We start from the raw sequence: 22,391 nt of genomic DNA on the forward strand, positions 1-22,391 counted from the left end.
GTTGACTGAGTGTTAAGTGAAGGAAAGATGTTTATTTTCTGCAACTAAGGAGGTCTTTCTGAAAATTGTTTCAAAGCCTGTTGAAGAACTAATTTATGTTTGTTTTCTTTGAATTTTTTTAAAACTTCTAATTAGTTTTAGACTAATACCTTTGCATTTACAAAATCACAAGTTTGAATGTTGTGCTACTGTCAAATTGCTCTCAATTTTGTAAACAGCCTTGATTTCTGTACTTATGTTGTCAAGGACTAATAGCAGTTTGTGGACTGGAATGGGTCTGAAGAACACATTTTGAGCAGCCCAGGTCTAAAGACCATTTCATAATCTAGTTTCATAGTTGTTATACAAAAAACCAGTATTTGTGGTGTCAAATAAATTTAGAAAATGTGTGCAATTTCTCACTCTTTGACATGCTAATGTGCATTATAAACCTCTAAAAGTTTGGTATAGTATGTCTTATGCCCTAGGAAATTATCTTTATAGATTGAGTCACTAGTATTTTCCCAAACATACTTTTTGTCATAGACTCTAGGTCTGGCGTTCTCTCTTGTCCAGCAAGAGAGCAGATGCAGGATTGAAATGTGAGAGAGGCTAATGTCAGGGAGGAGACGAGAGTGCCGAATAAGGGTCCTTGCTCCATTTTTATTAGGACCAGAAGGCTTACAAGCGTGATGGACTTACACAAAGAGACAATGAAATCGTGAACATGAACTCATGGGCATGAGGGAAAGGGGGTTTTGAAGATATTCAGTGTTAGGGGTTTGGGTCAACACTAAACCTGGAGCTGGGTGGAAAGTTGTTTACAGCAGACATGAGGCGCCACCTCTGTTTACCTAAACTGGCCTAGGGGACAAGAACAGCAGAGCATGCTACCTCAGAGTCAACAAGGCATCTTTCTTTTGCTAATTATCTCCAGCTCTGGGCAACTTCATCCTCCTGTGGTCCAAAGTCCTGTTTTCCTGTTTTTGTCCTTCCTTCCTGTGAAAGCAGCTTTCTGTTACTGTACTAACTTGGGGGGGGGGGGGGCATTTTCACCCTGAATGCCTAATCTTGTTTACCTCATTTTGGATGATGAAAACATCCTGGTTCCTATTCCTATACCTTTCTCCTATACTGGGGCCTTTGCAACCTATTTACCTAATTTTGTTTACCTAATCTTATTTAGCCAAACTTGGGTGTGTTCATTCTGTGGGTTTCTAATTCCTTATGTCTTGTTAAGCCATTGGTGCAACCTCAGGGAATTCCTAAGCTTATTCCCCCCAACTGTTAGAAATTTTAGTCTAAACTATTTGTCTTAAGGATTATAGTAAAGATGTATAATAAAGATTATAATAAAGATGATTCCAGTATAATAATCACTTAACTCTGCACACAGAGGGCCACAGAAGACTAAGATATTTGATCAAATGGGAAACACATTCTCTTATGACTCCAGCTTTGTTAGCAGTTCTTCTGTGGGAACCACCCAAGAAAACTCCACTGACTATGTCCAAACCTCTATTAGAAATAACAAAAAATTGAAAGGAAGCAAAAGTAAAGGAATACGTAAGTGAATATAGTACCTCAATAAGATGACCTAAGGGGTGCCTTGTGGCTCAGTAGGTTAAGCATCAACTCTTGATTTCGGCTCAGGTCGTGATCTCACGGTTCGAGAGACCAATCCCTGTGTCTTGGGATTCTTTCTCTTCCCTCTCTCTGCCCTTCCCTCCGCCCCCCCCCCCACCCACAAATAAATAAACTTTAAAAAAATGACCCTAAGATGTGCCCATCAAAGTGTCGACACAAAGTTTTTAATGGCTTAGGAAAATAATTAAGTGAAGAGATCATATTAACTTTTATACACCTAGATTTCAGCTAAGTAACAAAATGCACATACATTTCAACTATGTTAAAAGGAAAAAAAAAACAGAAAGGAAATTCATAATGATATCTACATGACGGACTTGAGGATTTTTTTTCTTTTTTCTTTATAACAATATACTATATATAACGTCTACAATGAACTTATAAACATTCAATACCCAAAAAAATGATGGCCCTCAGTAGGGATAATCCCAGCCCTATTAAGAGTTTTGACTGTCATAATTAAGAACGAAATTGAGAAAGTCCTTTTACAAAGAGAATTTTCTTATAAGAAAAGGAAAGCAGTCATGCTGGAAATACTCACCTTCTGTTGGACTCTTGCAGACATGGTTCAGAATCGATTAACCTTCTTCCATAATTGTGTCTAAGAAAAACTGTTGAAGAATTCTATTCACTTTTTCCAAATTGAAGTCAGGGTGTTAAAGTGAACGATTTTTTTCGTATAAACAGCTCCTCCCTTCCTTTCATTCCATTGTTTGTCTTTTATCTATAATAACCTCTGTTAATATATGTCTGAGGCCGTGGATTTAGAGCTTATAGACACTAATCCCTGGACATGTGATTCAGAACAGAAAAGCGCTATTTCAGCAATTCAACTGTGCACCTACACAGATGGTCATTATTCTCTTAGAAAAATATGAAATTGGGAGACTTGAAAGGTTTTTGAGCAAGTGGTATAATGGAGCAATATTGTAGAAAAAAATACATTGGCCATGATGTATAATTTTTTTTTCTAGGAACACATTTTTCTCATTTATTCAGCAAACATCCTTGAAAGCCTTCTATATGCCAAACACTACTCTAAGCACTGATGACAGTCCCTGCCCTTGAGGAGTTCCTTGTAGAGAGAAATGTTGAGGGTCTCTGATTGTTGTGTCACTTATAACCAGGCCACCACCACGGCCTTCACTTGCTATCATGTACACAACACTAACATCATTGGCTTATTTCCCATTATTTTTATGTACAGCACTGTGGATTTGAGAAGATAAATCTTATAAAGGGCATAGATGTTAGGTGATAGAAGTAACCGATGCCATTTTATACTCCTAGTATTTCAAAGGGATAGAGACAAGAATAGATCATTTGAATACAGTTTGATAAATGCTAAGATGGTGGTGAATTCAGAGTGCTTACAGGAGCTCTTAATCTGGCCTGGAGAATTTGGGAAGACTTTAGTCCAGAATGGTAGGATTTATCCTAGCAGCGTTGGGAAACAGCCACCCAGTGGAGGAAACAAGATTTCTGAAGACACATAGGTAAAGAAGACCTTAGAATAGAAAGGATAGCAAATAGTTCAGTGGAGTTGACCTAAGGACAGGGAATGAGAAAAATGAGATAAAAGATAAGGTTGGACTGATAAGCTAGTGCCAGTTCTTGATGAGTTTTATATGTCCTCCTAAAGGTTTACAGTTTATCCTGAGGCCTATTATGAGCTATTCAGAAATTTCAAAATATGAAAATGATATGATTAGATTGCATTGTAAAAAAGGTCTCTGAGATCATGATGAATAATAGAGGTGCAGGGACATCAGTTGTAGGAACTTAAGAAATGATGAGGCCCCGAAATAAGGTAATGGCAATAGAAGAGAAAGGAAGTGAGTGGATTCATAAAGTATTGAAATGGATTAGAGAGAATTAGAAGTCAAATTGAATATGAAGCAAGATGATAACATGATTTTTTTTTTTTTTGGCACCATTCACTGAGATAGGAAAAATAGATTTATATTCAAGATTAGTTAAGAGTTAAGGGTAGGAAAAGATATGTTCTACCCATGAGTCATCAGGTGGACTCTCCAGAGGCAGGTAGGTAGACAGGTCTGAAACTTAGCAAGAAATTTCACTTAAAGATTTGGAGTCATTAGCAGATAGATGGTAATTAAAGCCATGGAAGTGCTTGAGGTGACCCAAGAAAGGCACAGAATAAGTTAATAATTTGTGCTGGGTATATTTGTTTGATAAATAAATATCATCTGGTAATCTAATATCTCTTATTTAGTATGTTATTTTATCCCTCTTTAATCATTATCTCCTTATTGAGGCCATTTGGAAAGAAGTAGGCCATCCATCATCAAAATCAAATCCATGCCTTTGCAAAAACTGTTGTGAGAGTACAAATACTTTAATGTTGCCATTTAGAACAGATTCCTTTTTCTCATCTGCAGTTTCTTTCTAAAATATAGTTTATCATATAGTTATCATAGAGTATTTTGCTTTAATTTAGAAAAGACATAATAAGCTCTGTTCATTATTTACAGTATTAATTATGGAATGAAAATGTACTGACTTCATTCTTTGAAGCAATGGGTTGTTTTCCCTGTACTTTTTAATAACCTCATATATGAATAATCAACACTGAAGATATTTGGGTAGAGTACAAAGAGAGGCATAAAGCATGTCTTGTCTGGTTTAGTCTTCTTGAATATACTTTCCTCCCACCATGACTTAAACATCGACCTGGTTTATTGTGAAGTGTCACAGTAAATTTGGGGTTTGCAGGTATTCATCAGTAATGGGCAGCTAAGTGACATTGTGATCGTAGTGGCAATCACAAATCGTGAAGCTCACTCTCCTGCCCATGGCATTAGCCTTTTTCTGGTGGAAAATGGAATGAAAGGATTTATCAAGGGACGAAAGCTACATAAAATGGGACTAAAAGCCCAGGTAAGTCACAATATGAATTATTAATTACAAATAATTGCATGTACTCAAATATACTTTATAGAACTACATATAGCAAATCATACCTTCCTATGCCAGATTCCTAAAATATGCTTTTCAGAAATGGAAAGAGAGGGGTGCTGGGAGGTTCAGTTGATTAAGTTTCTGACTCTTGATTTCAACTCAGGTTATGATCTCACAGTTTGTGAATTTGAGCCCTGCATCAGGCTCTGTGCTGTCAGCACGGAGCCTGGTTGGGATTCTTTCTCTCCCACTCTCTGTCCCTCCCCCACTCGTGCTTGCTCTCTACAAACAAACAAATGTTAAAAAGAAAAAAAGAAAAGAAATGGTAAGAGAGATTTATTCCATTTATCCAAATTATCTCTGTTGTTCAGCAGTGGAAGTAAATCAGCATATTTTGAATATCTGCTTCAGAAATGGCAAAATTATATGTTAATAGACCTTCTATTAAATTGATTGAAGAAAATTATGGAATAAAAGCAGAAAATATTTTTCTATTATTTGGTAATTATTTGGTAGCTTTTTCATTACCAAAAAGAAAAATGACAGTGTATTGCAGTGGGAAAGCCACAAATTTTTAGAATCAAATGGATCTGGGTTTGAATCCATGGTTTATTACCTACTAGATGTATTCATTAACTACTCCAACTTGGCTTCCAGTTTCTTTTGTTCTTGTTTTTGTTTTCTTAAATGGAAATAATAGTCACCTCATTAGAGTGTTGGGAGATTTAAGTGAGATCATTCTGTACTTAATTGTGTGATCCCTTAGGATACTGCAGAATTATTCTTTGAAGATGTACGGTTACCAGCTAGTGCCCTACTTGGAGAAGAGAATAAAGGCTTCTATCACCTCATGCAAGAACTTCCACAGGTCAGAATTATTAAGTATTCCATCTTTTGATTAGTTAATAAAGTGGTATGAAATAGAACTATGTAAATTCGTGCATATAAAACTTATGACATAGCCAATCATTTGAGTAAAGTTAAAGTTGAAAAAAACCCTGACTTCTTGGGGTGCCAGGATGGCTCAGTCAGTGAAGCATCTGACTCTTAATCTCAGCTCAGATCTTGATCTCAGGGTCATGAGTTCAGGCCCCACGTTGGGCTCTGTGCTGGGTGTGGAGCCTACATAAACCAACCAACCAACCAACAAAAAACCTGAGTTTTGTAGCCTAGATAAGTAAATAACTGAACTCAAGGATATCCAATCAAAGCTTATAAATGAGTAGGAAAATTAGGTATTTTAGTTCTGTGATACCTTCTTAGAATGATTTTAGCTTCTTAGCTACAAGTCAAGAATTCTTATCTCCTTGTAAGGAAATATCAGCCAAAATATTTGGCAGGATTTTTTTTTTTTAATGATACCAGGGAATCATCATACTGAAAAGTTTTAGTCCATCATAGTTAGCTCTCACATCTGTGTTTTTGGAGTGTAGTGCCTACGTGATTGTTGAACCTCACGTGCCAGCATAGAAACATAGGTGCATTTGTCTAGTGACTGCCACAGCCTGGGCTAAATTGGGGACAAGGTTAGGAATACTGCCATGGAAATAGAACAGAATAGAAAAATCACCAGCAAGATGGATTTAAACTGACCATGGATACTAGTAGGCAGAATTTAACCTATCCACTTTAAAAGGTTGATTTCTATAGACCTATTAGAATATGCAGTGTGCAGAGATCAATAAATAAAAGTCAACAATTTCATATTTCTTTTCTCATAGATGACTGATGAAGGAATTAAATAAATTATGTATATATGTATATGTAGTAAAGACAGACATTTATAAAAATAAAGGATTTGTTTTAAAGAATTACTATGGCTATGTCCAATATTCTTATAAATCTATGGGAGCATTTTCTTATAGAATTAAGAAATAAATTAACTTTTAGGAGTTTTATAACGATTATTTATTGAATTTATTATCATCAAAATCTTGTGGAATTAGAATGATGCTTAAGACCTAATTTGGGGTTATAGGAAAGGCTACTGATTGCTGAAATGGGACTTTCAGCCAGTGAATTCATGTTCGAAGAAACCAGGAATTACGTTAGACAAAGAAAAGCTTTTGGGAAAACAGTTGCACATCTACAGGTAAGCTTATTGTCATGATTTAGTATTGAGCGACATCAGTTTCCTCATCTAAACACAAATATGGAATAACTCTCATAGAGGTGGTATTAGAATCCATTGAGGTGGATGAGACCATTGAGGGATAAAGAGTAGAGAGTAAGATAAGAAGTCCTAGGACAGAGTCCTGAGAAAAATGTAGTATTTAAAGGTGGACTAGTAGGGAAAAACCAGCAAAGACAACACAGAATGAAGGACTAGAAAGAAAAAAGCAAATCAAGCAAGTAGGGTCATAGAAGCCAAGAGAAAAGGAGATTTCAAGTAGGCAGGAGTAGGGCCACAGGTCGCTTAAAGGGAAAACAAGATGAGAATCAAGAGTGCCCATTGGACATCGCAATAGGGAGCTGATAACGGACTAGAGTGTGGTTGCACCAGGCCAGAGTAAGTAAAGGGGTAAATGGAAATGAGGAAGTAAAGATACTGATGGCACACAGCTCTTTCCTGAGTTTGGCTGTGAATGGTAGGTAGGTTACTAGGGAGTAAGAAGAGGATGGCGGGTGACAGGTAGAATCTTGGGGTCAAGTGACATATTTGTAAGATTTAAGGGTTTTTTGTTATTATTAGGATAAGAATGCTGGAAGCACTTTTTTAAAAAACTTTTTAATGTTTATTTTTAAGCGACAGAGAGAGAGCAAGCAGGAGAGGGGTAGAGAGAAAGCAAGCAGGGGAGGGGGAGAGAGAGAGGGGGACATAGAAGCTGAAGCAGGCTTCAGGCTCTGAGCTGTCAGCGCAGAGCCCGTCGTGGGGCTTGAACTCACAAACCTCAAATCATGACCTGAGGTGAAGTTGGTTAGGAGCTGACTCTTAACCAACTTGAGCCACCCAGGTGCCCCTGGGAGCATGTTTTAATACCTAGAAAAAGGATTTAGTAAAGAAAGAAAGATTGTAGATATGAAGAAGACAACTGCTATGATATTTGAGAAAGAATCAGGGTGTGGGTGCGAAAGCATATGGAAAGGTAGTCCTTCCCACCTCCACCGCAGAGGTGTTTCCTCCGTTGTAACGGGAAGAAAAGAGGAAAGAATGGGTATGGGTTCAGTCAGACACTTAGCTCTGTTGGTAGAAAATTGCAAAAGCTCTTTATGAAGACTTCCATTTTCCTTAAATAACATAGGGAAACTCAGCTCTTGAAAAAGAGGTGAGTGAAGGGGGCATGCAGGTGTCCATGGAGAGAGAGGAATATTTGAAATACCCTTTCAAAGTAAGAGACTGAACTAACTAGAGAAATATAATAAGGCTGTGAGCAGTATTGAGGACTCAGATAAGGTTAATGATTATGGGTGTATAGTGGTACCTTCTGCTTTTTTGTGTTTTAGATTTACTAGAAGGATTTAGCTGTTGATGATCACACACAGAGAAGGTGGATGATTGTTTAAGGTTTTGCAAGGAAGTTTAAGGTATTTGCCAAAAAACTCAGCATAAGGTGGCCATAATCACTAACCATGCCAATCAAATATTAGACTCTAGTTTCTTCTTAAATGAAAGAAAAGTTTATAAACAATTTAGCCATAAAGTTGCTTCAACATTTTGCCAGCAAAAAACCTGGAGTTGGAAATCTACCTAAACAGTTTCAAGTGGAATGGCTTATGAAGGGCTTTGTGAAGGGCAAGGCGGAGATGAAACACTTTGGTAGCCTTTGAGGACCAGCTTTATGGAATTAACTTCAGTCATTTTTAAGTCCTAGCTCAGCTACTTGGATCTCCGTGGTCTAGTCAGGTTGTGTGATCTCTCTAGGAAACATTTTCTTATTTGCAAGATGTGAATGATATCCGTAGCTACCTTATAGAATTGCTGTGAGGATTAGCTGAGATAATATACACAAAGTGGTCAGAATATTGCCTGGCAAATTTAGCACTCATTACAGTTTGCTATTTTTGCCTTATGTAATGTCGTCTTCTATTTTGTTCCAATAAAGGGAACCTATTCCGTTGTTCATCAAAGTAACTTTTTTCCATTCTGAAAAAGCTTCTTTAGATCCTAACTTTCTTATTGGCATAACAGATCCAAAAATAGTTGTTCTGAATCTGTAAACATGAGGCACACACTTTAGAAAACATTTTAAAAAAGCAGTATGACTTGACTTTCCTAAATTGTGATTTCCTTATGAGTAAGGATTTTAGGGTTGCCTGGGTAGCTCAGTCGGTTGAGAATCTGACTTCGGCTCAGGTCACGATCACACAGTATTGTGAGTTCAAGCCCCACATCAGGCTCTGCACTGACCCTGCGGAGTCTGCTGGGGATTCTCTTTTTCTCTCTGCCCCTCCTCAGCTTGTGCTCCGTCTCTCTCAAAATAAATAAATAAACTTAAAGGAAAAAATAATAAAAAAATTTTTAAAAAGAGTAAGGATTTTAGAGGTGCCTGGGTGGCTCAGTCAGTTAAGCATCTAATACTTGATTTGGGCTGAGGTCATGATCTTGCAGTTCAGGAGTTCGAGCCCTGGGTCAGGCTCCACACTTCAGTGCAGAGCCTGCTTGAGATTCTCTCTCTCCCTCTCTCTCTCTGCCTCTCCCCCACTCGTGTTCTCTCTCTGTCTCTCAAAACAAATAAATAAACATTTAAAAAATAGTGAGAAGAATTGACTTTATACAAAAACAGAGTGAGGATTTTATACTGTAAATTCCTTTTAATTTGCATATCATTAATTTATACCTATGAGTGATTCTCAGTGATTGCCCTCTTCCCCTCAGGCATTTAGAACCCCTCAGGAGGTGGGGTACACAGCAACTGGGGGTGTGTTTGGTATTTAGTGCTCTGGAGGCCAGTATGGTTAAATGTCCTGTAATTCAGAGATAGTTTCCTATAGCAACTAATTGTCTCACTCAAAATGCCAAGAGTCTCCCTTTGAGAAATAGTGATATATATAACTTATTCCATTTTGTTTCACTGAGCAAATATGTATTGACTGCCTTCTAAAGGTTAGATGCTGAAATGTAATTTGATAGGTGTGATTCTGAAAATACACACTATAAGCTGCTAGCAATACGAAGTGGTATTACTCTGTGACTTTCGGAACTTTACCCAAAGTGCGTTATAGGCATACCTCGGAAGTATTGCAGGTTCTGTTCCAGAATATCAAAATAAAGCGATTATAATGAAATTTTTGTGTTCCCAGTGCATATAAAAGTTGTGTTTACACTATACTGTAGTCTGTTAAGTGTGCAATAGCATTATGTCTAAATGGTGTCCATACCTTTATTAAAAAATACTTTATTGCTAAAAAGTGCTAGCCATCATCTACCTTTCAGTGAGTGGTAATCTTTTGCTGATGGAGGGTCTTGCCTTCATGTTGATGGATGCTGACTGATCAGGGTGGTGGTTGCTGAAGGCTGGGTGGCTGTGCCTTTTTTAAAAGACAACAACAAAACTTGCGACATCAACTGACTCTTCCTTCAACAAACAATTTCTCTGTAGCATGCAGTGCTGTTTGATAGCATTTTATACACAGTAGAACTTCTTTCAAAATTGAAATCAATCCTCTCAAACCTGATGCTTTATCAACTAAATTTATCAACTAAATTTATGTAATATTCTGTATCTTTTGTCTTCTTTTCCACAATCTTCGCAGCATTTTCCCCAGGAGTAGTTCCATTTCAAGAAAACCACTTTTTTTTTATGCATCCATAAGAAGCAACTCCTCATCAATTAAAGTTTTATTATAAGATTGTGACAATTCAGTCGTATCTCCAGGCTCCACTTCTTTTTTTTTTTTTAAGCTTATTTCTTTTGAGAGAGAGAGAGAGAGGTGTGTGCACAAGCAGGGGAGGGGCAGAGAGAGAGAGGGAGAGAGAATCCCAAGCTGTCAACGCAGAGCCCAATGTGGGGTTCAGTCCCATGAACTGCGAGATCATGACCTGAGCCAAGATCAAGAGTTGGACACTCAACTGACTGAGCCACCCAGGCACCCGTGGGCTCCCGATTCTAATTCTCTCGCTATTCCCACAACATCCCACAGTCACTTTCTCCACTGAAGTCTTGAATCCCTCGGAGTCATCCAGGAGGGTTGGAATCAACTTCTGAAACTCCTGTTATTGTTAGTATTTCAATCTCTTCCTATGCATCATGAATGTTTTTCATGGCATCTGGAATGGTAGATTCTTTCCAGAAGGTTTTCAATTTACTTTGCCTGGATCCACTAGAGGAATCACTATCTATGACAGCTACAGCCTTATACAATGTATTTCATAAATAATACAACTTGAAAATCAAAATTACTCCTTAATGCATGGGCTGCAGAATGGATGTTGTCTTAGCAAGCATGAAAACAGCATTAATCTCATTGTCCATCTCAGTCAGAACTCTTGGGTGACCGGGTGCATTGTCAACGAACAGTAATATTTGAAAGGAATTTTTTTCCTGAGCAGTAGATCTCAATAGTGGGCTTAAAATATGCAATAAGCCAAACACGTTGTAAATAGATGTACTGTCATCCAGACTTTATTGTTCCAGTTCTAGAGCAGAGGCACAGTAGATTTAGCATAATTCTTAAAGGCCCTAGGATTTTCAGAATAGTAAGTGAACATTGGCTTCAACTTAAAGTCACCAGCTGCAATAGCCCCTAATAAGAAAGTCAGCTGTCCTTTGAAGCTTTGAAGCCAGGTATTGTCATCTTCCTAGCTGTGAAAGTCCTAGATGTCATCTTCTTGCAATGTAAGGCTGTTTCATCTACATTTAAAATCTGTTGTTTAGTGTGACCACCTTTGTTAATTATCTTAGCTAGAATTTCTGGATAGCCTGCCTCAGTTTCCGCATCAGCGCTTGCTGCTTCACCTTGCACATTTATGTTATGGAGACGGCTTCTTTCCTTAAGCCTCATGAACCAACCTCTGCCAACTTCAGACTTCTTCAAGCTCCTTACCTCTCTCAGCCTTCATAGAATTGAAGAGAGTTAGGGCCTTGCTCTGGATTAGGTGTTGGCTTCAGGGGATGTTGTGGCTGGTTAGAGCTTCTATTTAGACCACTACAACTTTCTCCATATCAGCATAAGGCTTCTTCACTTTTTTATCATTCATGTGTTCACTGGAGTAGCACTTTTAATTTCCTTTAAGAACTTTTCCTTTGCATTCACAGCATGGCTAACTGGCACAAGAGGCCTGGCTTTCAGCCTATCTTGGCTTTTGACATAAGTAAGCTTAGTCGTTTCTAGCTTTTGATTTAAAGTGAGAGACGTGTGACTCTTCCTTTCATTTGGACACTTAGAAGCCAGTGTAGGGTTATTAATTGGTCTCATTTCAGTATTGTTGGGTCTCAGGGAATAAGGAGGCTCAAGGAGAAGGAGAGATGGGGAACGGCTGGCCAGTGGAGCAGTCAGAACACGCACATGTATCGATCAAATTCGCCATCTTATATGGGCGTGGTTCATGGTGCCTCAAAACGAGAAGACGAGTAGCATCAAAGATCACTGATCACCATAACAAATATGATAGTGAAAAAGTTTGAAATACTGTGAAAATTACCAAAATACGACGCAGAGACACATGAGCAAATGCTATTGGGAAAATGGCACCAATTGACTTGCTCCACAGATTTGCCACAGACCTTTCATTTGTAAAAAATGCAACATCTGCAAAGAGCAATAAAACAAAGTGTGCCTGTAATAGCTTTTGCTTCTGAAAACCAACCATCACCACCTCACGCCTTTGGCCCTGTTATGGACACTATAAAAAGTAAATCAAATAGGCATATTTTCCATCCCCTTGGAAATCTACATCTCCTTTTATGGAATTCATATTAAATTACAATAAAGATGACTATGATATTACCCAGGTTGTTTATAGCTCAGAACGTTAAATATGATTTGACATTTGACCATAAAGGAAATAGGAAACTGGTATAATGTTTTCCCAGAGAAGAAAAAAGTCTGTAATATGTGTATTTGACTAATATTTACTAAATAAATACATACACTTTGACAGCAAAAAGAGAGAATATAGTTTTAATCTTTTTCAAAGCGAGCGCTATTTTATGAAGCACTACCGTCTTTCAAAGGGAGTTTACCAAACTGTCACTAGGTGGCAGTAGTATCACTTCCACCAGTGTACTACGTTACCTGTAGTCTGGTTTTTCAAGTAAATTTATTATGTTCTCAGATTTCTGGGATATTTCTTCTAATCTTTCTGCTGTACTGAAATAAAGATCTTTGAATGTTTTCATAGTCAATCTAGGAATGTATTCAAAGAAGATGAATGACCAATATATGGTTACACCTCCTATTCTAGAGCTTGGTACACTATTGTTCCAGTTATTAATATGAAATAGAAGACCTTTAAATGTTGTATTATACTTAGCCAAATGTCATTTTACAATCATTTAACTATTCAGTTTCCTTTATCTTTGTTATGCTTGAATTTTGAACATTTGGGGCCTTTCTGACCATTTCGGTGCATTTCACAAAAAAATCATTTTCTTTGTAGAATGGAGACCTAACCATACTTAAGTTGCAATTATTATAAGATTTTTATTCCTTTTCATCCATTCAAATATGGAGATATTTGATGTCAAATCTTATGATTTTTCCATGGAATAGATAATAAAATGGTAAAATTCAGTTATTAAATAATGATAATGACTGATTTGTTACATTGTTCCCATGTACTAGACACTGTGCTAAATGGATTATCTTGTTTTTTTCTTCACAACTCTCTTTATAAGCATTCTTTTTACCTTCATTTTACAGATAAAGAGATTGAGGCATGGAGAGGTTAAGCAAGTTTCCCAAGATTACACAGACATTATAGCTCTGAAAACTACACTTTTTTTTTAAATCTTTTCTTAAATTTTAATGTTTATTTTTTAGGTTTATTTATTTATTTTGAGAGAGACAGAGACAGCGTGAGTGGGGGAAGGGCAGAGAGAGAGGGAGACAGAATCCCAAGCAAGCTCCCTGCTGTCGGCGCAGATCCCAACGATGAGGGGCTCGAACTCACAAACCTGGAAGATCATGACCTGAGACAAAACCAAGAGTCAGATGCTTAACCGACTGAGCCACCCAGACACCTCAAATGTTTATTTTTGAGAGAGAGAGAGAGAGAGAGAGAGAGACAAAGCACAAGCTGGGAAGGGGCAGAGGAGATGGAGACACAGAATCTGAAGCAGATTCCAGGTTCCGAGCTGTCAGTACAGAGCCCGACACGGGGCTGGGACCCAGGAACCCTGAGATCGTGACCTGAGCCGATGCTGGACGCTTAACTGACTGAGCCACTCAGGCGGTCCTGGAACGTACACTCTTAACTCCTATCCTAGTTTTACTACCCAGAAATTGAAAGTAGATAGACCTTTTTTCTTTCCTCACTTCCCTCACCCATGGGCGATGAAGTGAAAATGTAATGTTCTTTTCTAAGACAAACTTTAGTTATTTCCTGTGTGGGATGTGCTCTTGAGTCTAAGGGCACAGAATATTATGAAAAGGATAGGAGAGGAAAAAAAAATGATACTTCTTCCTTACATTCCTCCAAAATGTAATTATCCTGTTCTTAAGACCTTGAGTATGGGGTTAATTATAAAATTAGGTAGCAAACCGAAGATGTTATATTTTATATTTGAATCATAATATATTACAGTACAATTAACAGTATTGTTTAAATGGAATATGGGCTGAATAACCTCTCCAAAGTGTATTCCAATTCTATAATTCCATGATTCTGAGAATAATGTCATTCAGAACTCTGAAAGAGACTTGATCTGATGCACTTAGTAAGTTTTGAGGAATTTTTTTTAAATGCTAGCTGTAGTATTATCTATTAGCGATTAGTAATGAATGTTTAAAAGTAGTGTTACAAGTGTTGATCATTCACAAAAAACACCTTGCTAATAATGTGTGGTACAATTATTAGCCACCACCCATTACACAATAATTTCTGAAAGCTAGATACAATGTCTGTGGTGAAGAACCCAGACAAATTTTATATAGTAACACCCAATGTGATGCCAAGAATATGCAAATATAATCTGTTTATCCCCAGAGAGTAAATTATGTACTCTTGGAGGCATTAATTTCTTCAAACCTGTGGACCTCACTAAGCGAATTAAAGAAAGAGTTCTTTAACGCCTGGGTGGCTCAGTCAGCTAAGTGTTCAACTTTGGCTCAGGTCATGATCTTATGATTCCTGGGTTCCAGCCCTGCATTGGGATCTGTGCTGACAGCTCGAAGCCTGGAGCCTGCTTCAGATTCTGTGTCTCCCTCTCTCTGTCTCTCTGCCCCTCCCCCGCTCACTCTCTGTCTCTGTCTCTCTCTCAAAATAGGTAAACATTAAACAATTTTTTTTTTCATTTTTCTTTTAAAAGAAAGAGTTCTAAATGAGCCCATCCTGGTCTAAAATTTAACTTCAGCTTCTGGAAGCTCCCAGAATTCCCAGAAAAACAGCTCTCATGGAAGGGAATTGGGCTTAGAGATCTTGATTCCTTCATACTGTAAATAGTACATAAATTTTCAAGTGTGCCATCACAATAGGGAGAGGACAAAACTATCTGGACACTTGTCAGATTCTCCCTTATCTTCCAAATGAAGTATAATGGTTGGTGTCCTTGAACGAAGCCAGGAGTCGATTCAGAGGGAATATATACTCATCTGTTTTCAATGTATAGAATATTTCCCCACTTTTTTTTTCTTGTTCTTTCTCTAGATTTTCTATGAGTAATCTTGGCAGAGGTGGGAAACTCTTTGCTGATTTATTGTGTAGAGATTTGGCCTAATTAAATATAAATGGATAGAAAGGGAGATAGACAATGTAAGGAAAGAGTGAGAGGGGAAGAAAGTTTTGATGTGACCCAGCATGTTCTGAATTAGAGGCCAGGATACAGAGGTGGAAAATGTGTGGCATCAGCCATCCTACTGTTTGGTTTTAGAACCATTAGGTGCCAGCTATATTGTCTATTTCTAGAACAGGATGGAATAAAGCCAAGGGAAAGGCAGTCAATTGGGTTTTTCATTAGTATGGTAGTTATATTGATAGACCTCTGAGGAATCTGTCCCTCAGAGTTCCTACTCCTCCTGACACCCTGGTTTTGCCTGGTCCACGGTCTTATTATATTCCTTTTCTAGAAATGGAAAGTTCCCAAACTGTCCCCACTACAATGATGTTGAAAGGTTCAGTTTTGTGGTTTGAGAATTGCTATAACCAGTACGAATGGCAGGCAGGGCCAGCATCCTCATGAGAATCTGGTCCCTGAAGCCTTCCTATTAGGAACTCAATCTTGGTTTTGAACTTGCCAGTACATAGGTGGGGCATATTAATGTCTTGTTTGAGTTGAACTGTGCAACCTTTTTCACTAACTTCCATGCTTTTTTTTAGCCACAGTGAAGGTCTCACTTATAAATCCCATAGCGGAATGATCAAAACTCTGTTTCTGCCTGTATTTTCATAAGGAAGGGAAAGCCAGCTGACCAGTCCTGGGCCTTGAACTTGAGAGGTCAACTAGAATGGGGTGTATTTTGGGGAGTTACTCAAAGTGGAAAGCCAATATGTCAAAATCAAGTCAGTTTCCTGAAGGAGGTTCAAAAGTTGGTGCCAAAGAGACCAAATGTAAACTCAGAATTTAAGGTGTGGGAGCCAAGAATCTGGAATGTAAAAATATTTGATTGAAATGAAAGCAGTCAAGAACACTTGAGAATAGTCTAGATAGAATGATTTCCAAGGCTGCTATAGGTTGTCTGTGGCTGGCAAGAGAAAGTATAATATGTTGACATTGTTGACCATTCCAGACCATTCAGTTCAAGTTAGAGACTAGCTATTGAGGGGGGTCAGTGGGGGAGGGTGGAGAGAGGTGGAAGAGGCTGAAGGATACGACTTTGATCTCTTGAGTGCTGATGTCATTCTTCTACTGCATTCTATAGATCTAGATTAACTACTTCCCAATATAAAATAATGTTTAATTAATGTTTTTAATGTTGTCTTTCCAGCTTGTTACTTTGTTATTTTACTCTAGAACAAAGAATCAGAATAGAGAAATATATATACTTAATTAAAAAAATATGTATACTTAAAAAAAAAAAGGATGGGGGGTGCCTGGGTGGCTCAGTCAGTTGAGCAACCCACTCTTGATTTTGACTCAGGTAATGATTCCAGGGTCGTGGGATGGAGCCCTGAGTCAGGCTGTATGCTGAGCATGGAACTTGCTTAAGATTCTCTCTCTCTCTCCCTCTGTCTCTTTCTCTGCCCCTCTCCTCAGTTCTCTCTCACTCTCTAAAATAGAAGAGAGACAGAGAGAGAGACAGAGAGAGAGAGAGAGAGAGAGAGAAATTCTTCATGGTTTTAGATTCCAGAGGAAAATGTGTTTTTAACAGCTGTACTTAAAGGACTATACCACAAGATGGTGCTCACCTATTAAAGTCATGCTGGTTTTCAGGCAGTTTCCCTAAATGGTCTAAACTTTTTAATCTAAAACATGAGATGTTATTTATCATTTATCTTTTTTTTTTTTTTTCCATCTTCTAGTACAACTTTCCTTAGTGGTGATGAGTATTGTGGGTTTTAAATTTAAGCCATTTAGTTAATATTTGCCTCTTTTGGAGAGTAAAAAAACAAACAAACAAACAAACAAACAGTAATTCCACTTTTGTTTTGCTCTAAAGGTCTTTTATTATATAATTTTAGATATGCTAGGTGACTAAAAATGTGCTCTTTTAGTATGCTCACTTTTTTTCCCCCTTTCATTTCTTTTAAACTCAAGACAGTGCAGCATAAGCTGGCAGAATTAAAAACACACATTTGTGTAACCAGAGCTTTTGTGGACAGCTGTCTCCAGCTGCATGAAAAGAAACGTCTGGACTCTGCCACTGCTGCCATGGCGAAATATTGGTATGCGTGCCTCAGTAATTAAAATGTGGTGTTTGCATAGACTGTTATGGAATTCTTCCAACTTTAAACTCAATCTTGAGGGTCTTAAAAGAAGAAGGCTGTGAAAATGAAAACTAACAGTAGGAACCAACTTTTTAAAAAACGCTGAAAGGCCCCATTAAGCCTACTTATAGTGTGCTAAAAATTACTCAAGTTGATTTAACTTTTAGCTTGCAATTGAGAATAAGATATTGCGGCGCCTGGGTGGCTCAGTCAGTTAAGAGTCTGACTTTGGCTCAGGTCATGATCTCAAGGTTTGAGAGTTCGAGCCCTGCATTGGGCTCTCTGCTGTCAGCACAGAGGTACCTTTGGATCCTCTGTTCCCTTCTCTCTCTGCCTCTCCCCAACTCCACACACGCTTTCTGAACTTTGTCTCTCTGTCTCTCTCTTTCTCTCTCTCTCTCTCTCAGAAATAGATAAACATTTGGGGCCTCTAGGTGGCTCAGGCAGTTAATGGCTCAGGTCATGATCTCATAGTTCGTGAGTTTGAGCCCCACATCAGGCCCTGTGCTGACAGCTCAGAGCCTGGAGCCTGCTTCAGATTCTGTGTCTCCCTCTTTCTCTGCCCCTCCCCCACTAATGCGTGCCTGCTCTCTCTCTTTTTCTCTCTCAAATATAAATAAACATTAAAATAAATAAACATTTAAAAAAGAGAGTAAGATATTAAGGTATTGAAGTAGGATGACTGATTAACTCATTCAAGTAGTAGTTTAATTTCAAATTATCTGATGAGTGGCAGTATAGTGAGACCACAAAAGAACAGCACCACTTAGAGTCCTGAGATTGAATCCCAATTCTTTCATTAAATAACTATAATTAAATTTAATTCTCCCTGGGTTGGGGCATCTGGCTGACCATTCGGTTAAGTGTCCAACTTTTAATTCTGGCTCAGGTCATGATCTTACGGTTCATGAGTTTGAGCCCCGAGTTGGGCTCTGTGCTGACAGTTTGGAGCCTGCTTGGAATCCTCACTCTCCCTCTCTCTCTGCCCCTCCTCTTCTTGTGCGCTCTCTCTCTCTCTCTCTCTCAAAATAAATAAATACACTTAAAAATATTAACAATTCTCTCTGGACCAACATTTTGATATCTCTGAAATGAGTAGATTAGACTCCATTTTTGATTTTAAAATGTGTCCAGATCTAAGAAAAATTTCTGAAAAATTGATTATCCAATCAGAAGTTGCACATGCTCTATTAAGTGAAAGGGAAAGTGTCCTATTAAATTTGGAAAGAACTTTCATTTGTATTAAAGATGACTAGCAATTGTATTAAAGATGAGTTAATTGAAAAGAGACTCCTATAAGGCCTTTGTGTATTTTAAGATGCAAGAACATAGTTTAAATCAGATACTGAAAATGGGTTTGGTTTCCTCTGTTTTAAAAACAAACATTCTCATATCTCATTAGCCCAAAAATAACTTAGAAGAAAATTCCTGTCATTATTCATTAACCTGTGTTCAGTTCAGTCAGAACTAGAGTGGAGAAGTATGCAGAATAGTTCTTTATGAAATGATTCCAAAATAATAAAACTGCCAGGTTGGAACTGATGTGGAATTACTGGGAACTTCTTTTAGGGGGAGATATTTTACATGTACATTTATAGCAAATCCTGTGACTAGTTAGAAAAGTGTAAAAATTTTTTAGGTAAGGTATTTTTAGAAAAAAATATTCAGATAGCTATTAACCTCATTGTTCTTAAAAACACCAAGTTTATAGACATACTGTTACTTCACATTGAAGGAGAGGAAGCAGCTAGTTATACCCAGTGAATATTTCACTAAAATACTTGCAAAATACAAAAATTTATAGAATTCCAAATATTGTTGCCTCCTGAGTCTTACCTGTTAATCATTATATTGTTGCTGTACTTTTTAGAAACATCCTCACCTGTCTTATGGCTTGAGTTAAAAGTTATTTTATTTTTTTCCCAAATTTTTATTTAAATTCTAATTAGTTAACATATAGTATAATGTTGATTGCAGGAGTATAATTTAGTGATTTATCACGTACATGTAACACCCAGTGTTCATGATAACAAATGCCCTCCTTAATACCTATCAGCCATTTAACCCATCCCCTACCCACCACCCTCCATCGATCCCTGAGTTTGTTCTCTATCATGAAGAGTCTCTTATGGTTCGCTTCCCTCTCTCTCTCTCTTTTTTCCCCCCTTCCCATATGTATATCTGTTTCCCACATGTATCTAAATTCCACATAAGAGTGAAATCATATGGTGTTTGTCTTTCTCTGACTGACTTATTTCGCTTAGCATAATACTCTCTAGCTCCATCCACGTTGTTGCAAATGGCAAGATTTCATTATTTTTAATGGCTGAGTAATAGTCCATTATATAAATATACTACATCTTTATCATTCATCAATCAATGGACACTTGGCTCTTTCCATGGTTTGGCTATTGCTGAGAGTTAAAAATTATTTAAAATAGGCAAATGTGTCTATGCTTACTTTTGCTTTAGGTTTCCCATTATTGAAAAATACTTTTAGGGGAGCCTGGCTGGCTCAGTCAGTAGAGCATGCAACTCCTGATCTTAGGGTCATGAGCTCAAGTCCCATGTTGTGGGCAGAGGTTAAAAAAAAAAAAAAGAAAAAGGAGGGGCACCTGGGTGGCTCAGTCGGTTAAGTGCCAGACTTCAGCTCAGGTCATGATGTCACGATTTGTGGGCTCAAGCCCCACATTTGGCTCTGTGCTGACAGCTCAGAGCCTGGAGCCTGCTTTGGATTCTGTGTCTCCCTCTCTCTCTGCCCCTCCCCAACTCACACTATGTCTGTCTCTCAAAAATAAATAAATAAACATTAAAAAAAAATTTTTTTAAGGGAAAAATGAGATGCCTGGGTGGCTCATTTGGTTGAGTGTCCGATTTTGGCCCAGGTCATGATCTCACAGTTCGTGGGTTTGAGCCCCATGTCGGGCTTTGTGCTGACAGCGTGGAGCCTGCTTCAGATTCTGTGTCTCCCTCTTTCTCTGCCCCTTTTCTGCTTGCTCTCTCTCTCTCTCTCTCAAAACTAAATAAACATGAAAAGGAATCTCTAATTAAAAAAGAAAAAAAAGAAAAATGGGGTGAAAAGAATTTTGAACTTATATTTTTATGTTGAGATGAATAAAATCCCTACCAGTTATCTTATGAATTTTAATGGTAGTTAAAATTACTGTGATGAGACCAAACAAGAATATTTCTCAAGTGTTTCATATTAATATACATATACTTTGGGAATAATAATACCCAAGTAATCTTTTAAAAGTTTCCTATATGATGGTATGTACTTTAATAGTACTTTTTAGGTTTTTACTTTTACTTTCAGTTTATTTCTGAAAAACTCTAAAAAATTTTTTTCACAGTTACTGAAATTCAGAATTGCAATTTTCGGGTAGAAGTGGCATCTTTGGAGAAAAAGACATATCACAAGGCAAAAGAAAATAGATGGCTGTATAACTGTACATTTAACTGAGATTATATGGAGAATTTAAATAAATTAGACAAAATTCAAGTTTTTATTATGTCCTTCTCAACCCTAAAGTAGCCCAAAACCTAAAAGACTATGCTTTCCATTTTTTATTTCTAGCTTTAACAAAAACCCAGCCAGAACCAACTGATGCAGAAAGTATTCATTACATGAAAATTTTCCAGAAGTTTATTGCATATGTAATTTATATCAGTCTTCTCTTGTTGGCTAATATGTCTAATTGTAATTGTTTGATAAATGTATGTATTTAAACAGTCATAAATTATTTGTTTCCTGATTGTGAAGCACCTCGCGAAAACCCATTTCAAATGTTCCTTTTTTGCTTTTCATTTTGGTCATCCAGGGCAAGTGAGTTACAAAACACTGTAGCTTATGACTGTGTCCAGCTCCATGGAGCCTGGGGATACATGTGGGAGTACCCGATTACAAAGTGAGTATGGCTGTTGTGGTACGCACTTCTGGATGATGTGAAGAAAAAGGAAAATTTCTTTACTGTACTTTGTGCATTGAGTGTAGAGGGAAAAGAGATGCAAAATCTTTGCATTTGTCAGCTGACTACAGAGTGTGTTCAACCAGATGAAACAGCTTCAGGTTATCAGCCCACCTGATAACCTTTTAAAGAAAGGATTTTATCGCTTTTAAAGAAAGGGAAGAGATCAGTATATAATAAAACTTGGCTTTATTTGAATCGTTTTACAGGACTAATATCACTTTTGTTATAGTTGAATATTGTATTTTATTGGTTAACCATAATCCGGTTATTTCTACTTTTTTGCTATGACAAGCAATGAATGCTGCGACAGAACACCTTTATGCGTTTGTCTTAGATACATGTGTTTTCGATTACAATGGGACAGAGTTCCAAAAGTAGTATTGCTATTTCAAAAATATGCACATTTTAAATTTTAATACATTGCCCAATCATTTTCTCCAGTTAGTAGCAACTCTTACTCAAATGAAAAAAGTCTGAGGATAACTTATCCTCCTAAACTATGAATGTTCTTGCTTTTTAAACTTTGTGCTAACATAATGCATAGAAAATAGGTTATTATTCTTCCTTTAATTTGCATTGGCTATTAGTTATTTTATCTTATTTTATTTTATTTTATTTTACTCTGGCAAGAACATTTAACATGAGATCTACCCTCTTCATAAATTTTTATGTGTCGCATACTGTATTTTTTTAAATGTTTATTTATTTTGAAAGAGAGAGAGAGAAAGTACACGTGCATGTCAGCAGGGGAGGGTCAGAGAGAGAGGAGGGAGAGAATCCCAAGCTGGCTCTGCACTATCAGCACAGAGCCTGATGCAGGGCTTGAACCCAAGAACTGTGAGATCATGACCTGAGCCGAAATCAAGAGTCAGATGCTTAACCAACTGAGCCACCCAGGCGCCCCGCCA

General features: G+C 37.5%; 1 protein-coding gene across 3 annotated transcripts in view; it reads left to right on the plus strand.

Moving 5' to 3' along the window:
- Positions 1–22,391, plus strand: part of ACADL (acyl-CoA dehydrogenase long chain) — a 57,610-nt gene that overhangs the window by 29,645 nt on the left and 5,574 nt on the right. For 2 of the 3 annotated variants that reach the window (XM_078450907.2, XM_078450905.2), the window contains 5 exons: positions 4,363–4,527; positions 5,315–5,416; positions 6,527–6,640; positions 17,343–17,470; positions 21,334–21,420. In XM_078450907.2, the coding sequence (XP_078307033.1) occupies positions 4,363–4,527; positions 5,315–5,416; positions 6,527–6,640; positions 17,343–17,470; positions 21,334–21,420 (596 nt within the window). The remainder of the gene's footprint in view (positions 1–4,362; positions 4,528–5,314; positions 5,417–6,526; positions 6,641–17,342; positions 17,471–21,333; positions 21,421–22,391) is intronic. The other variant, XM_078450906.2, reaches the window with a different exon arrangement.

This window comes from Panthera onca, chromosome C1 (assembly GCF_046562875.1).
Source record: "Panthera onca isolate mPanOnc1 chromosome C1, mPanOnc1 haplotype 2, whole genome shotgun sequence".
Classification (NCBI taxonomy): Eukaryota; Metazoa; Chordata; class Mammalia; order Carnivora; family Felidae; genus Panthera; species Panthera onca.